This window comes from Lonchura striata, chromosome 8, assembly GCF_050655825.1.
Source record: "Lonchura striata isolate lonStrDom1 chromosome 8, ASM5065582v1, whole genome shotgun sequence".
Taxonomy (NCBI): domain Eukaryota; kingdom Metazoa; phylum Chordata; class Aves; order Passeriformes; family Estrildidae; genus Lonchura; species Lonchura striata.
Window position 1 is genome coordinate 9,111,232 of NC_140710.1, and position 18,141 is coordinate 9,129,372.

At 45.6% G+C, this 18,141-nt stretch overlaps 1 protein-coding gene across 1 annotated transcript; it reads right to left on the reverse strand.

Moving 5' to 3' along the window:
- Nucleotide 1: 1 nt before the first annotated feature.
- On the reverse strand, nucleotides 2–17,868 carry RAD54L (RAD54 like). The gene is made up of 18 exons (XM_021528826.3): nucleotides 17,779–17,868; nucleotides 17,548–17,640; nucleotides 16,453–16,572; nucleotides 15,653–15,713; nucleotides 13,943–14,078; nucleotides 13,100–13,169; nucleotides 10,789–11,077; nucleotides 10,252–10,376; nucleotides 8,733–8,883; nucleotides 7,460–7,586; nucleotides 5,262–5,336; nucleotides 4,719–4,849; nucleotides 4,506–4,616; nucleotides 4,233–4,356; nucleotides 3,836–3,914; nucleotides 3,551–3,730; nucleotides 1,966–2,129; nucleotides 2–884 (listed from the first exon to the last, which is right to left on the reverse strand). Exons 1-18 carry the CDS (start codon nucleotides 17,779–17,781, stop codon nucleotides 683–685), a joined length of 2,241 nt encoding a protein of 746 aa, XP_021384501.1. The 5' UTR covers nucleotides 17,782–17,868; the 3' UTR covers nucleotides 2–682.
- Nucleotides 17,869–18,141: the final 273 nt, after the last annotated feature.

Here is an 18,141-nt window from a genome sequence, read left to right on the forward strand (position 1 = left end):
GTACCAAAGTGAATTTTATTACTGTCATGTAATGTGAGCTCATTAAAACACTGCTAGATCAGGGAATCCTGCCCATAACAAAGCAAGTGGTTTTAGAAATTGAGTTACTGGAATAGAGCCTGATTTCCTACTGCTTGCATGATCTTTCAGGCCAGATGTTCAACATATGAGCTAAAATTTTTTCCCCAGTACAAAATCCTCTTGTTCCCAAGTAATCATCAAGGTTCACATTTCACAGCAAAAATGGATCCTGCAAGTTTTGATCAGCAACTGTAAGCCAGAGCTGTCAAAGAAAAAAACCTGACTGCACATCAAGTGCAATAAAACTCCTGGCTCAGCTTAAACCTGAAGACAAAATCTGGCTGAGTAGAAGGCACAACCACCAAAGGCAGGAGAACCAGTGCTAAATGTGATCAAGCATGCAAGGTCCCATTATTCCCAGTTCCCAAGGGGCTGTTTTTCAAGCACACAATACAAAGAAAAGGCCACAGACTCCTTGCTGCAACAGACTGAACACTTCTAAGGGCCTTGCAGCCACTCCAGAGCCACACTGTTCTACTATCCCACAGCCACACAACAGTCCAGCACGCACAGCTGCCCACTGCCCCTTTCCTTGAAAGGGATCAAAGTGGGGCAGGCTGCCACAGAGCCTGCCCTTGCCCCCACAGGGGACAGTAACCTGTTAGGGAATCCCTCGCTGCTCCTCGTGGGAGTGATGATGGAAAGTGAAGGTGACAGCAGCGTCCCACGCTGCCTTCAGCACAGAGTCCTGCAGCCCCCGCCTGTCCGCGCAGTGGTGCCACTGGGACAGGTCCGAGGTGCAGTCGGAGCCGTCGGGAGGGGGCCGCACCTGGTGCCCGTTCACACAGCGGCGACACTTGATCCTGCCACAAGGTCAGTGTGAGATCAGTGCAAGGCTCCTCTGCGGGTTCTGCCATGGGCTGTTCACAACTGCAGCCCAGTAACATTTGGCTTAACTCCCCTGGATTTTCAGTTTCTGAATTACTACTGTATTTCATTTAAACAAGTAACTACCTTCTGGTGTGTGTGACAGACCTGGGGGTTCTGTTTCCAATGGCAGTCCCTCTTCATGTTTAACCATTTGGGAATGGTCCAGCAAGAACCAGAGGTAATTCAGGAGGAGTTTCTCTTGAAAGGTGTGGGATGTTGCTTAAGGCAGATCTCAAGTGACTGCTGCTAACACCTTATTAATATTGCATCAGGACTCCTAAATTCAAAGAGCATACCATGCTCCAAAACACTCCATCCTGGCTCCCACCACAGCCACCAGTTGTGCTCAGGCTGTTTTGGAGATGCCCCACTGAGCTGTCACTTAAGGAGACAAAGAGCAGCAGCAGTCAGGCCAGCAAGGATACCTACACTGAGCTAAGCCTTGATACAGCTTAAAACTAATCTTCTTCACTTGCCTGAATTAAGAGTCTTAATTTTCACAGTGAGGCATTTTTCCTGCACTCCCTGTCCTCTTTCTGGTGGCTGTAATACATCAGGTCTCTAGGCTGGGAGAGAAGGGCAGACAATGGAGAAGAGTATTCTTTTTAGCTGCCAGAACAGCACTTGGGCTGGCTTTCTGAATTCTTAGCCAATGGAGCAGCCCTAATATGGAAGCAGTTCAGCATTTGTTCACCAGAAAAAGAGCAGTAAGGAAGGACCAAGTTAGGCTCCACCTTGAACAGCTCTGATCAGTTTCCCTTTTCATTAGCTGCAGTATTTCAGTCTCCAAAACAGGCAGCTACAAGATAGTTTGCTCACTTGTCCGGCCAGCACAGCTTTTCTAGATAACAAAAAGGGAAGACAGCAAGGAAGTGCTCAAGTCTAGGTGGTTAACAGCTTCAGAAGCAGAAACACTTGAGACTTACTCTCTGGACTTCCTCCTGCTGCCTGGGAGACCCCTGAATTACACAACTAAACTTGCTATCCCAGCCATGAGTGACTCAGAATACTCACTTGTCATGGGTGTCACTGGTGGTGGTCTCATTCAACGTGAAGAGCTCCTTCAGCTCCCCAAGGGAGAAATGCCTTTCTACATCCTGCTCTTCATCCACCACACAGCTGCTCAGGGCTTTCTTGTGGGTCTGGCGCTGGAATATCTTCTCCTCTATGGTCCCTGTCTACAGGCAAGTCAGAGATGAAGCACAGATAGAACATTGGTGTTAAAGAAGCTCTAAATGGGAAAAGTGTCACAGATAAATGGCACTAAGCTTTCAGGACCACACAGTGCCTCACCAGTACCAGTACAGGTGACAGGCAAGTTTTAGTAGCTGCACTCCAACTACGTGTCTCTGTTGCAGATCTAACCCAACTCTGCTTCTCTTTCCCTGTGGCTGCAGGAGTGGATCCAGTCAGATACAGATAAGGAAGAGGTGGAACTGGCATTCATGGCTAAAGCTCACACACTGCACCAGGATATGCTGACAGGAAGGGATAGGAGCTAAGCAGCTACAGCTGCTCCCTGACAAAAAAGCCCAACTACAACCTCCCCAAGAAGCAGAAACAAGGTCTAGCCCTGGGTGACGTGAGCATCAGCACCGTTTTCTGGTTCACCCACACACAGATCAATCACATCCTGCCTGGAGGGAGATGTCTGCTTCCAAAACAGATGTACAGAAAGCCCAGCATGCTGTATTTCCAAGGCAAAAATCTAAGAGCAAAATGCCTATTTTGCAAACAAATTTAACACCAAAGAGGGGGGTGATTAGTCATGATTTGCAGACTGATTTCCTATTTCTAAAAGCAAAGGAGCTCCCTTCTTCCAAGTGCAGCAAGGTCAGAGAAGAACTCCATTAAGAAAAGATCAACAAAAATCAACAAAAATGTCTGTTTTCTCAAAGTAAAAATAATAATTGACCAAGGAACCTAAGCTTACACAAAATATCCCAAACAAAACAAAAAAACACACATAGAAAAAACACCCAACAACTTCCCCCACCCCCGAAACAAAAAGCCCCACAGTCTGAATTAATGAGAGGTGAACAAGGGCAGAGGAGACATTTCTAAGCAGTGATCACTGCTGGCACTGCTGGACAAAGTGTTAGAGCAGCCTGAAAAGAGCAGTCTCCTTCATGGTTTTCCTCTACAGAGCAGCTATCCCATCTGCTCACTGGCAGCTCCATCCCAAATGCTGCTGGTAATTCCAGGAACGTACTTGCTGTTTCTAAAGCACACGTACATCCAACTAAAACAGACTGCAGCCTGACTGAAAAACAGCAACTTCTGCATCAGACACCCCATGAAATTAAAGAAGTCAAATGCCTAAATGACTTCAAAGGAACATCTTATCTGCAAAGCCACACTTGTTTCTATTTCTCAGAAGCCAGCCACTACTAGAAACCAAGGGCTGCAGTAATGACCCTCCAGCTAGAACCTTCATGGTTTTCCATGGCAACACATCTAAGGGTAGGAAGCAATTAAGTTCCAATCAATTCTGGTCACCAACACAGAGTTCTTTCCCTTCTGGCCCCAATCACAGCAGCTGCAGTCTGGGCTGGCACCCAGGTCTTCATGCTGAGGAGGGAAGAGGAGTTTTCCTCACCGAGAGCAGTCGGTAGATGTAGCACATCTTCTTCTGGCCATCCCGCCACACGCGAGCCATGGCCTGCTCGTCGTTGGCTGGGTTCCAGTCTGGGTCGAACATCACCAGCCTGTTGGCTCCAATCAGGTTCAAACCACAGCCACCTGCTTTGCTGCTTAACATGAAGATGAACTCGGGGCTCTGGAAAAAGGCAGGCTTGGATTAGACTGCAGAGGCAGCCATGCTTTTACTCCCAGCATTCAGAGCTGGCAGGAGAGCTGCTCACGTCTGGCAGGTTCTACTCACCGAGGGGCTGTTGAACCGCTCCACAATCTTCGCTCTCTTTTTAATGGACATGGTGCCATCCAGCCGGACATACAGATACCTGGAATACAGAGCATTTACTACAACCAGATGCTGCCATCTTTAGAGCATCCTACTTAAAAGAGAAAAATCTGTCACCATCAGCCTTGTAACAACAGAATGGACTTTAGAAATGTTAGCAGAGGGCCACAGATTTTCTGTTGAGTTACCCCAGCAGACAAAGCACAAGCTGCATTGGTTCCAATTCAGGAACACCCTGAGCTAAAAGACAGATCACAAGTTCCTGCTGAGAGAAAAGGGTAGAAATAGCCAGTTCTTTTACAGTATAGGCAACAAGTACAGTCTAGCAGGATTAAAGCAGTGAAACCCAAAGACAAACCTTCTGCTCCGGCAGAGCTTTTCAAATAGATCCAGTGTCTGAGTGTAGTTAGACACTAAAACCACCTTGTCATTACTGGTGCTTTTGGTAACAGCAAGGATGTAATCCAAAACCAGCATCTTTCCTGGAAAAAGAAAAAAAAGGAAAGAAAGAAAAAGCTAGAGCAGATTTCCCAAATTGTAGACCCTGGAGGGGCACTTGGTAAGATGCTAAATACAGTCTTGCGATTGCCTGTGTTAGGCAGCACATCTGTACTGCTGAGTTCCACCATACCTGAAAGCTGGGGCTCCACAGATTTGGTGCTGTAGCCAGAAGGGAACAAGCCCAGGGCTCCCATAAATCCTTCTTCCTCTTCTACACACTTATCATAGATAAGAGCAGGATCTGAAGAACAAACAGAGCTCAGAGACTCTGTTTAGAGTGCACAAGAGAGACCAAAAAAGCTTCACCAACAGTGCAAAACCCAAACCCATGTGAACAACTCACGATTACAGAGCTTTTTCAAGGATGTGATGGAAGAGAGAGATGAAACACTGATTTTGCCCTCCTTCAGCTCCTCCACTGGCTTGGCTTGCTTCAGGAAGTTCTTGTACAGCTCAGTCTGTAGAGGTGTCAGTCTGAAAGACAACAGGAGCTCTGCAGTCCCAGCCTGCAGCCAAACAAATGCAAACAAACCCTGCTCCATCTACACAGAGTTTTTCTGAGCTGCCTGCTACAGCACAAGCAGCCTAGAACTGCCCCCAGGGCTGCTGGTAGAGTATTGCTATCTTCCAGAGCTGGAAGAGAAGCTTGCAGAGACTGCACAGCCCAGGGCTCTGCTCTACACAGCTGCCCAGAGTTCACCAGCTGGTTGGCAGAACCACCAGTTGTGGGTTGTGGCTTCAGGAGGAAAAGCAACATAATTTCCAATGGCTACAACATCATTCCTAGAACGAAGCATCACCACAAGAATTGAAGGGCTTATTGCAATTTTTCAGTCCTTCCTGTTGCTTCCACTAGTTCCCAGACACAGCAGATGCTTTTTGGTACCTGCAGCAGACCACCTGTTCAATCTTCACTGGCAGGTATTTGGACAGGATGTCTGAAGTTCTCCGAATTAAACACCTGCAGAGAGAGAAATTAAGATCAGATACTTGGATGACTCTTGGATCACTTTTACTGATAAAACTGTTTTATCACTATGATTTTTCATGTGGTCAATAGACAGTCCCTTTGATATTTCTTCTCCAAAGGTCTGTGACAGTCCAATACATGGCAGAGGCCAGACACTCACAATCCACATCGTGTACAGAGCCCCATATAAACCATTGTCTTTGCAAGGCCTCCAGTGTGGTTCATGGAGGGATCAGACATGATGCCACCTACACAGAGAGAGCTCAGTCACAAGAGAAACTCTGCTCTCCCTCAAATTACCAGCAGTATTTGCAATTTGAGGTACAGCAGACCAGCAGCATGGACAGCAAACAAGTACAGGGATCAACCACCACAAGCTGTGGGCATAACCCAAAGTACAGGCAGGCAACTCCCCATTTAATAACTCAGTAGCAATCCTGACCCAAGATGGGCTCCTGGCCTGGCCCAAGATTCCAGCAAAGCACATATCCTTTGGCCTCTGGAAATGCCCCATGGAGCAGTTTAGCCACACTTCAGAAAAAGTGGAATGGACTAGAAAAAGTGCTGAGCTGAGCAACCAGAGTTAAGAGGTGCAGAAACCCAGTTCTGCCAGGAAGCATCAAAAATATGTTACAAAACCTATAGAAGAAAGACAGCAGAGATATATGACAACTCCAAAATCAGTAAAAGATTGGTAAATAAAAGAATAATCTGGTCTCTGAACCCATAAGCAGCAGGATGAAAACTAATAGGCTTAAACTGCAGTAAGAAAGATTTATGCTACACATTAAGAGCCTCTTCTAATTGCAAAGACAGCAGTGCCCTGGAAAAGGTGTCATAGGAAAATTGCAAGGTCTTCAGTGCTGGGTGAGGGTTAAGAGATGGTTTAGGTCCTCAGTTCTAGCACCTTCTACCTTAGGACAGCAAGACTGATTAGATGCCTCCTCCAGGGCCCTTCCAGCTTTACCTCTATGATTCCAAATTCTTTGCATCCCTGTCCCATTTGCAATTCCCACAAAATTCAACAGATTAATCTGTTACTATTTTTTTTGCTTTGTCTTCCCTACTTGTGTATCATGACTGTTGCACAATAAAGAAAGGACAAAGACTTCAACAGAGCCAGGCACAGGCATTCGCAAACACACCTTTACATCCATTTTTCATTAACTATAAAAAGAAATAAATGCACCTCAAGAAGGAATAAGCTTTTCTCCTCCCAACCTTTCCTTTTTCTCAGGCTTCTGCAAGCTGATCTGAGTCAAGGTCAGGACTGTCTCTATACAGTGACTCTACTTACTGTGAAATTTAATTTACCGTACTGTGAACTGCAGGATTGTATTTGTGATAGCTGCAAAAGATCGGATAAAAAACCCAAAACAAACCAAAGAACCTAAAACCACCTAACAAAAGCCACAAACAACAAACAATCAGAAAAAAACCCTGAAGACACCAGCAATGCTGAGAATTCAAGAGTCTTTTCTAGAAAGTTCTTAAAGAGAGACAAGCAATTGCCAGCAGATACGGATAAATTGGTTATATTCATGAAGAGAAAACAGGTTTAAACAAATACCACAAATCAACCAAAGATAAAGAAGACAGCCCTTCACATCACAGAGGTGCTTCTTGGGGATCAAAAGTCCCATCAGTCCCATCTCTGAAACTTATAGTTCGTCCTATCAGCCCTACAGAGCCAACAAAACTGTGTAAGTGTGAGCTGGGCTATTCTGTGACTTGGGCAATCCACAGCAGAATTGAGTGACATTCCTTATGTGCCTTCTGCTCCTCAACATCTGGGCCAGATGGATCTCAAGTCTGATCCAGTCCACATTGTAGATAACATAAATAAAAGGATGCTGCCTGATTATTCAGATCCCAGGAGAAAACAGAAACATAGGAGTCAAATAATAATTCAGTATCTGAGAGTACTGCTTGGGAATGATTGCAGCTGACTGTGCCATATCAGTTCCATTTATCAAACTAAAGCTCCATCCTGTGTGGATTTCTTGCTGAATAGACATAACAGGCAAGAGAATTCATTACAGCTACAACTGTAATTTGGAAATACAGCAGGGCTTATGCAAAAGCTCTGCAAAGAGAAGAGGGATGAAGTTCACCTGTTCACAATACTGATCAGCTCTTTAAGCCTCTCTTCTCCCTTGTGTCGCTCAGCTTCACTTGCATCTGCATCTCTTCCTTTCAAGATGGGCATTTCAAAATGTCTTTTAAATTCCTGTGCAGTTCCTGTATAAAACAGAAGTGAAAAGGTGGTAACTACTACCAAAGAACCTTTGATCAGCACCCCACAGCCACCACACCCCAAATGCCAGGCCCAGCAGATAAAGCAAACCCTCATCCCATCCATAAGATTGGGTTTTTTTCTAGCAAATAGACTCACACAGGACAGACAAATCAATTTAACAGATAATCATTTTGTACTCCAACAACAGTGCAAAGCTAAAGGTCACAGATTTTTACTAAAACAGTCACACACATACTGCTTTTGCTTATATTCCAGTCATACTTTTATTCCCAGATTTTGTCCTTGCAAACAACAGTACAGGCATTATCTGTGCCTACTCCAAAATTATCTGTAATCAGTTACTTATTACTGGCCACAGGCTGAAAGTGGGAAAAATGCCTACTGAGTGCATGCAGCTCTGCTGCAGTAGTTACACCATTAACCTCATCTCACAAAGAACGAACTGCAAGTACAGGGAGAGTACTCTTGCCCAAAGTACAGGTCAAGGGGGGCAGGTGAAAAGCCCATCAGCTCCCTGTAATTACTACCCAAAATTGAAGCACACAGAAAAAGCAGGTGTAGAACATCTACCACCCCATTCCATCCTTTCCTTGAGAATTCCTGGGGGCAAAACAGCCGAACAGAAAAAGACACAGCCCAAATTCTGCCTGCAAGACTAAGAATCTGATTAATTGTGTTTAACTAGAGTTGGGCATGCCCTAGAATGAATAAGAAGCCTCTTGGACTGGATGCCCAACAACCTCAGACTATTATGGGTGATGAAAAAAGAAATAATTTACAGTAGCACTCAGTTTCACATATTCATTTTACCTTAATTGATTCCCCTTCCAAAATACCTGTTAGACAGGTTTACTTTGCATTAGAATCTTGTTTAAACAGAGCTCAGATGATACATAGCCTCTAGGACAAGGCACACTGACCTAGGCTTTCTGGATACAAACTGAAAGAGACTAAGTCTCATAGAATCACAGGATGGTTTGAGGCGGAAAAGACCTTAAGAGACCATCTAGTTACAAGCCCCTGACGTGATTTTTTCACAACATCTCAGTTGTTGCTTTTGCTGGCATTGAGGGAAGCCTGGCTAGCACCTTCCCCTCCCTCCCATCTCCCACATATTCATCTCTTACCCAGGATGCCCGAATTGACAAAGTGCACCAGGCTGAAATACTCCAGCAGGTCATTCTGAATAGGCGTGCCCGAGATAAGGACTCGTCGAGGTGTGTTTAGGCTGTTGAGAGCCTGATAAGTTTGGTTTTCAGAGTTCTTCAGTCTGTGGCCCTGTAAAAAAAAACAGAGAAAGGAATAATCCTGATAAATCCAGTGGCCCTTTTAGGAAGCAGCTTTAAGAGCCATATCAACACTGATAAAAAGCATCTGGCCACTTTTTCCATTCCTGTTAGTGGAGTAAGTGTTGCAACAGACTTGTTTCAAGGACAAGGATCTAGTGAAAAACCTGTAGCCATTACGTGAGGAAACAAAACATTACAAGATTCCCAGACCAAGAATATCGGAGCTCCACCCAGGCAAGAAAGTCTACCATGAAAACAACCATCACACAATGTAACTCTAAAAACTGTTTCCTGATCTAAGATGGGAATGTTTTCAGCTATCAACACAAGCACTGAACTCTTTACCAGTAAAATTGTTTCACTCAAGGTCAAAGCCACAAACCACTCAGACCACCTATACAGAGGATTGCCACTTTATTGGGCACTAATAAAAAGAGGTTCTTCACCTCTTACAGTGGTACTCTGAATACAGGCCCCATTTCTCATGCCTGGGAAAAGCAACGTTATTAGCATCTGACTACTGAATAGGACAAAGCACAAGTGACAAGGTGCTTTTCATGAGTGCCAGACTGCAGAGGTGAGTATTTTTGGGAAATGCATAGAAGACACAAGGCCAAGGACATGGGTTCCCAGATTTCTTAGGCGCTAGCCTCATTCCAGGGGCACTGAGAGGTGTGGGCAGTCATGGACTTGTAGATAAAATGTTTATGGGAGCTACACTCCTCAGGACTGAGTGAGTGCACTCTTTTTAAGCCTCTCTCTGCATTGCTCTAGCAAATACAAAGCCAAACCACTGGGTGGCATCCCTCTTTAATAAATTCCTTCTACCCTGCAACAGAGGACACCTCAACCCCTGCCAGGCCCCAGCCTGATCGTTTCAAGGAGGCAGAGGCCACTTGTTTTATTTTGTCCTTCAAAGCATCTCTGGCTCTCACTACCTATAACCACAAATAGGGAATGACAAATGAAAAAACAACTCAATTTCAGCCATGTGAAAGCAGAGCTTGACACACACCAATGCATGAAAACCAGTAAGCCAGGGCACTTCCAACAGAGACAGGCATAGACCTCCTTTCTGGTATGTATTTCACATGGAGAGGGACCCATCAGGGACCTACAAGGGGATGCAGTTATCACCAGCTGGATTTTCTTCATATCTTGGCTCATGAAGACACCTGTCCCATTCAGGCTTACACAGTATGCTTGATCTTAGAGCCTCTTAGAAACACCAGAATGGGTGTTGTCCATAGCTATGTCTTGTATCCCATTGTCCACTCGCCTTTTAGTAAGCAGATAAAGTTTCACCCAGATGCCGAAAAACACCAGGAACAGATTCCCCTTAAAGGTTCCCCCGTACCTCATCACATATGACCAGCCCAACGCTGCCCTTCTGCAGCACCTCAGCGTGCAGTCGGAAGGTCTCATAGGAGATAATCAGGATGGGTGAAGGCACTCGCACTCCATGCTGGCTCATAAAGCCAACTGCAGATGGGAAGGGGAAAAAGGAAAAGTAAGGGAAAAAAAGGATGAGGAAAACTAACAGAAAACGGGTTAAATGGTCAAAATATTTGCCTTAAGAATGTATGAAAACCCTTCCACCCATATATACCCATTCTTCTTTCCCCACAACTATTCCTATTTCCATGTCCCTTCTGCCTCGTTTCCTGGAATATTGGGACTACCCTAACACCAGACTAAATTTGGATTAATGACAAAAGATCAACTATTACCAAAAATGCAAGGGTCAGATCTAAACATGTGAGTGGAGAGACAGCCATCAGTCTGCAGAGATCCAGTGACTGCTCAGAGATGTTCAGGAGCTGCTGCAGCCTTCTTCCAATGCAAGATTTTGACCCCAACCAGCCGAACACCCAGACTGAAAACATTTCTGTACCTAGTTTACGGTCAATCTCTTCTTTGGAGCCTCCATCAATGGCCAGTGGCTGGATCCTTCCCCCCAGCCATTTCTCTACTTCATTGTACCAGTTTCTCACCAGGCTGGAGGGAGACACCACCACGGCTTTCTCAATTTCAGGCTTGCAGTCCGGGCTTTGCCGGAGAAGCGTCCACATGAGCGTGATGCACTGGAGAGTTTTGCCCAGCCCCATTTCATCTGCCATGATACAGCCATGGCTCCCAGGGATCCGCCGGCTCGTCACACAGTCCCAGAGGAATTTCACCCCCTGCCAAAAAATTGTTCTTTCAGAGCAGGATGGGGACATCAGCACAGTGACAACTTAATTACCACAATGTACAGGACTGATAGCACAACAGCAGATCTGTGTAGCACACACTGGGGACATGCAATGCTCTAATGAGACAGGGAAACCACCCGAGGCACAGCTAAAATGCTGCCACATCTGGAGTGAAACAGCACTACTGGTGCCAACATGTACCTCACAACATGCACAAAATCTTGCTACATTTTTCTTGTACAATTCTAACCAGCTTCCAAACATGAATTCCAGAGATTTCTACCCTTGGCTGCATTAGACAGGGCCTGACCATGAACTAACATGCATCAATAATTTCAAAGAGGTTTATCGTCTTAACACCACTAAATCAGGTAATTTACAAGAATCAGAGTAAATAGAGTTGTTTCTGCTGCCTGAATAATTCCCAGAACACCATCATCAGCCCTCATCATTTCTGCCTAGAAGTAGTGACTCACCTGGGGGCTCAAGGTCCAAAGCAGATTTAGCTTTATAGAAGACACAGGGCTGAGGTTTTAACCTATATCACATGGTGGGAGAAGAGCTCAGCCCTGCATTAGGCCCTGACACATCACTGAGAGAGATAAAGGGGGATGGGGTGGCAGAAGACAAAAACTTCAAAATGTTCTTGTACCATGTGATGATAAGAGAGTCAAAGAAATCCAGGGCATTGTGCTGGAAATGTACAAGCTAAACACCTGCAAGGATTCATCCTTTCTACTCCACTACTTAGGACTTGAAGATGGAGCACCTTGACCTGCACTTTCAAGTAGTTTTCTTTCTTAGACTTTTAGTAACAGGCTAATGGAATTTATTTAAGCCAGCTGAACAATTATGAACTACATTACTGACTGTAAGACTGCATTTTGCTGCAGAACCAGCACTTGGGCAAAAGTCACAACAAAGTTGGAGCACAGCTACATAGCAGCCTCAGCTGCATAGGAATCTTAGCAGGCAGAGACTTATTAGTCAGCCTAATCATCAACATTATCATCAACATTTATCTGTCAAAAAATAGTGTGCCTAGGATACCAACATAACTTTGATTACTTGACAAAAGTAGCAGCAGGCAGCAGCTTACCCAAAACCAGAGTGCCTCCAGCTATGTAGCCAGAGATGGGCATGACACCAGGTCACAGGTGCATGATGAGATCTGAGATAAAACTATAAGCCATGAGCAGTCTACTATGCTCTCATAGCCATCTGAAGATCTCCCATGCAGGGACACATCTAGCTTTGCCTGCTTAGCCTGCAAGATCAGCAATCACAGCTTCCATCTGTGCTTCCTCCAGGCTTCAATGATAATATACTGCATCTGGGATGAACTTCGATCTGCCCAGAAGCCTACATCAGATACTTGGAGACTTGTAGCCACTGCTGCCATGTTAAGTGTTGCACATATTTGCAATATAAAATGTTTTTGGCAGTCTCCACCATCAAATTTCAAGTTTGCATAGGTCAGGCACAGCTCACACCTACCAAGGCCAGTCTCCAAACAAAGCACACTGAAGCAGAAACCTACTCTACACTTACTTAGGAACCATGGTACCAGAAATTGGAGCCTCAGTATTTCCTAGCTCAGGGACTGCAGATCCAATCAATTCTGCTGAGCAGTGAAACAGTGATGGCCAGTTTGTCCCACCTGACTCAAAACTGGGCTGCAATATAATTTATTGCTACTATGTCCCATCACCTTCCACACTGAATTCCACCCAGCAGAGCTACATTTCCAGACTTCAAGGTAAGTAAAAGCAGGACTTTCAGCCCTGACTCTTGCTTGAAGAGGGACAGTAAGTATCTTGAGCATTCAGGCTTCTCAGAGGATGCTTAAAACAAATGCTTCACTTGGTATTTGCAACAGACTAGAGTCTGTTAAGACTGTCAGTCTGTGAGGTGTGTGCAGACCTGTAGCAACTCCAGCAGAGGAAATGTGGCTTTTTGAAATGGAGCAAATCCTCAAGCCACACCCTCAGGTCTCAATGGAAAACTTACTTCTCTCTGATGGGGTCGTAAAACACGGCTGAGGATAGGATCCACCACAACATGGACAGGTGCCTTGTCCCTGCAGGAGGCAGTCAAGGAAGAAGAATGTGATTGAGGAATTTGGCACATGTTTAGGTTTTGTTAAATCTCACTGCTATACTGAGGACTCTCCTGTGGCACAGGGGAAGCAACTTCAAACGAGAAAGTGAAAAATTGATTAATTCAACTTTGAGAATGAAGTTAAGAGACCTGCCCACAGTCTGTAACATCCATGAAACCACGTATGTGGGCTGTGGTTAAAACAAGGGCAGAATGTGATTCAGAGACACAGTTAAAAAGTCAGTATTGTTTTTCTTGTTTCTATAACAGTATGATAACTAAATTTCTGGAGAAAGAAAGCCCTCCCTCTGTCCCTGAAGATTCAGTTGACAGCCTTTTTAAGTTATAACAATAGCACAAAAGGAACTACTTCAGAATAAAAACCAGTAGGCAGCCTAACATTTGACAGTCATCTCCCTTTGCTTGTCCTTAGATGCTGATGTTTCCTGACTAACGACTAAGCCATAAGATTTTCTAAGCAACTTTTCCATGTGTGTATGCTCATTCCCTGCAACAGGTTTAAATTTTTGATGCATGAGAGATGGAACAGTCAGTGAAAGAACACAAACAACCCAGCATGGCTACATTCCTTCTTTGACTGGAACCATACCTGAACCAATCCAGGCAGAATACTTGGAATCTAAATCCCCTTGATGTTCAGACCCCAGCTCAAACACATTTGGGAGAAAAGCACATAAACCTACACCCAGAAAGAGGTCAGAGCTGCAGCATTCATGCCAGATGATGACTCACTTGTCTATTTTCAGCTGGTCGTGGGCACTCAGCACCGGGGGCTCGTACAGAACCAGAGCTCCCTCCTCAAATGGGTCATGGAGAGGACCTCTCAGTCCTGCCCGTTTGACTCCCAGCGAGCGCAAGCCCAGGGGCCCTGAAATGGAACAAAGGCACAGCTCAAACAACAACATCTTCCTGGAAGCAAGCAGAGCCTGGCAGCAGAGTCTGATTACACTTAGGAACAGTGAATTAATTGGGTGCTGGAGTGGAGGTGCACACACAGCTGGTGAAGACAGCAAACCTAAGTGGGGCCGTTGTTTGGCAGCACTCTGGCAGCACACAGTGGGAAGCTCTGCGGCAGGAGAAAAGAGAATGAACAAACAGAGGCAATGAAGGAGCAATGGCACCGCTTACCCAAGGTGGTTGTTCTAGTTTTTTGAAAGCCAAGGAGAACTCTAGAATGTAGATCTCAATAGCCCAAAAAATACACTCCTATATACAGAATATGCTGGGTGAAATTCTCTTTTGGGGTCACCTAACCCAGACTCAGCTGGAGTTATATCTTTGATGCAAGGTCAGGAACTGATCTTTAACAGTGATGAAGTTCTACAGCACCACAGCCAGCATCATATTGTCACTACCAGCCCTGGGGTATTATTTTGTCTCTGCTGAGCAATAATAGATGCTTGGCCTTGGAGCCAACTTCTGTGAAAAGCAGAAACCAAGCATGAGTCCCTTTTCCTAGTACTGTGTTTTGATGTCACAGTTTTGAAATAGAGATGAACACAAGAACATACATAAAAATCCCTTTTCCCATCAAAACTCAGGCAACTGTGCTCCCAGGATTGATTTTGCTTCAAGAAGACTCAGTCTATTTGTCCACTGTTTACTAAAAAGCTCCTTGCAAAACAGGAGTGTATCACAAGCTGAGGCAGCAATGCACACACAACAAGAAAGAGCACAAGAAACAGCCCCTTTTCCCAATTAAGAGAGCAAGGTACCAGCCACAGAAAGCAGCTTTTCCAGTTACAGTTCTGTTTGAGCCTCCTGATAAATCCGCTTCTCCAGAAGTGAGCTTTGCCAAACTCTGTCAGGGCTTGTCACTCCATATTCAGTGGCTGCTTACAGACATTTTTATAACTCAAGTTTGAGTGAAATTGGTTGATCTGCATTTGAGTTTTTCAGCTGGAGGGTGAAGGGCAAGCAGGGGACATGAACAGGCCCATTTGTTTCTGAGATCTTATGTTTCACTGATTCAAACCAGCTGAGGCTTTGAACTTCAAAATTATCTCGTTTTGAAGATCACCTTGAGGCTCAACACTCCAAGCCAAGTAGAAATAAAACTGGCACAAACAATCTTTTTCACCAGAGCCTTCTGTCTGTTAGCATCATTATTTAAATGATAAACCTTCGTGGCTTGGAATTCATTTTGCTTTTGTATTTGTGATACAGTGTAAAATCTCCTGGCACTACATCAAATACATAGCAGTAAGACTATAAAATCCAATTCTGAAATGTAGGATTATCCAAACTAAACACTAGTAAGAAATATGAAGACTTTGCTAATATGCCAGTATTTTTCTTTCAAAATTAAGTCAGGATTTCTGGAACATATGCATCAGTGCAAAAAATAACAATAATCCCCACAGATATATTTGACAAGCCTAAGCATCATCTGTTTCACCCAAGTCAGCCAATCTAGACAATCCTTAAACCTCCTCATCTTACCTTTATAATTTGGAATGGGGACTTTGAAGGGTTTGGACAAAATACTGCGGATAAAAGCCTCCTAGGAATTCAGAAAGAAAACACATTTCAAAAGTCTGAAATCAGAGATTGCTCAAGAATGCAAGTCCAGGACATTTTTTGAGAACTCAGTTTTGCCAAGTACTCAGAGTCCCTCTATTTAATCTACTCAAGCTTCAACTCCAACTACTTTCAAGACTATCCAAAAGGAAGAAAGTAACAATTCAGCACAATTTCCTCCACCACTTCTGCTTTTCAAAACTATTTTCCTTTGGGTTTTCTAATACATGAAATTGATTTTTCATAGTTCCCCCATCTTCCTAAATCCACCAGCTTTATTCACTTCTTTAAAACTTATTGCTGCCCCCTGCCTTGATAATTTAGTCAGGCAACTAATTTCCTGTGAAGGAGCTGGGCTACCACTGCAGGAACATCCATGCTGGATCAGCAAGCACCCAGCTAGTCCAGCATCTGGCCTCCAGCAATGGAAGCCCAGAGAGAACTGGTCAGGCAGTCAGCATTTGACTCACCTGGGTGGACAGCAACTCACACCTCTGGGTACTGTCCTTCACCTGGGCCTCACAGAACCCCCTCATTCAGGATTTCCACTCCAGCAAGTTCTCCCACCACAGCTCCTACAACATTCAAGGGCTGGAGCTGGCCAAAAGCCTCTCCAAAAAGACTTCATGCCTGCATAATGCCTCAGTTTAAAAGGGGGCATGGAGGCACTGGGAATTCCTTGCTGAGTGAGCTGTGTGTGTAGCAGCAGCCATCCCACTCACGTGCTGACTGCTGTCCAGGCAGTGGGGTCTGTTGGTCAGCTGAGCCAAGGGTTTGCGGAAAGGTGACCGGTAGCATTCTCCACTCTCTGTCTCAGCAGCTGCCTTCTGCCTCTTCCGGCCCTGGAGAACAGAGCCAGAACCAAACAACTCAGGGGCAGCTGGGGAGAGCAGAGATCCTCTGCAGCCACACTCAGTAAGCACCAAAGCACACAGACCATCGCCCGGGCAGCCGAGCAGCTCTGAGCACACACAGCCACCACCCACCCCTGCTGCCGCAGTACTCACACAGCAAGGTCACTGAACCTGAAAGTTTAATTTACATGAAGCTTAAAGCATTTTCCTAGTTAAGAAAATAGCTACCAGTTTCTAACCTGTAAAAGGCTTGTGCATGCTAGGATTTGTCCTGTCCCGCCGCTCAAATGCAAAAGCAGAATTAAGAAAAGGAAGGGTCAGCAGCATGGAACAAACTACATCAAAGTCCCCAGAGGCTCCACAGCACCTGGTGTTATGCAGGTGGAAGGCCTTGCACTGAACCCTACATTTCAAACACTTAGAAAAGCATGAAAATATATAAGTTATTGATCTGTTTCCTGATTTAACACAGTCCTCTCCAGCATAAGGCATGGTTTCAACCACCTGCTGGCACAGAAAAATAAATCTCACATAAAACATTATGTGAGACTCTTTAACCTGTAAAACATAGAACATTACTGTAAATTAGGATTAGGGCTGGGATTTGTGTCATTATGAATGCCTAAACAAGGCCTTTACTGTCTCTTACAGATAATCGGTGAAACTGATCCTCCCGTGCCCTGTTACAAAAATATGCAACATTCTGTCATAAACAGCCTATTCCTAGTTACGCAGTTACCCTTCCTTTCACACAGCACTGGAAGCTCTGACAGGGGTAAGTTTTTCCATAACCACGAAGCACACAGTGTACACACTCAAGTTCTTCCACCACCACAAAACTTTAGGGCAGCACAAAGCGGGGGCGCGATGCCCAGAGGAGGCTCCGGCACCGGGACACAGCGACTTGGACACACCCAGATCTGCCCATGGCTGCGGGGTCACATCCCGGGACCCCTGGCTCACCGTCGGGGGCTGCCAGTCCTCCTCCTCCTCCTCTTCCTCATCTCCATCGCCCGCCTTCCTTTTGGCCAGCTGGCTGGGGGCCAGGCTCCTCCTCTGGAATAGAGGCACAACACACACACACAGAGTGAGGGGCCGGGAGGCCAGGCACAGGCACAGGCACAGGCACAGGCACAGGCACAGGCCCAGGCCCCCGGTTCGGTTCGGTTCGGTTTCCCCCCGCCCCTCACCCACCATCGCCTCACGGGAGCGCGCGGACGCGGTAACGGCCCGCGCGCGCGGCTGGCGGGAAAACCGGAGCCGGGCCGGCTCCGCCCCGCCCCTACAGGCGTGGCCAAGCGAGCGCCGAGCAGCACCAGAGCCGCATCGACCCGCTCGGGGCTCCGCGGAGACAGCAAAGAAATACAACGCACTGCTTTTAGATATATATATAGCAATAAGAGGAGTTGAGATTTATCATGAATTTCTGAGAGAGAAAAAGGAAAAAATAAATAATAAGCGATTTTTTTTTTTCTGTCCAAAGCCAGATCTGCCGGGTCTGCTCCCTTCCAGCAGGAGCAGTGCTGGCCTGCAGAGGTTGTGCCTCAGGAGAGTCGG

Coding starts and splice junctions, on each gene's coding strand:
- RAD54L (XM_021528826.3), bottom strand. Junction 4,617..4,718: donor CTTGAAAAAGCTCTGTAATC/GTGAGTTGTTCA, acceptor TTTGTTCTTCAG/ATCCTGCTCTTATCTATGAT. Junction 3,915..4,232: donor AAGCTCTGCCGGAGCAGAAG/GTTTGTCTTTGG, acceptor TCTGTATTCCAG/GTATCTGTATGTCCGGCTGG.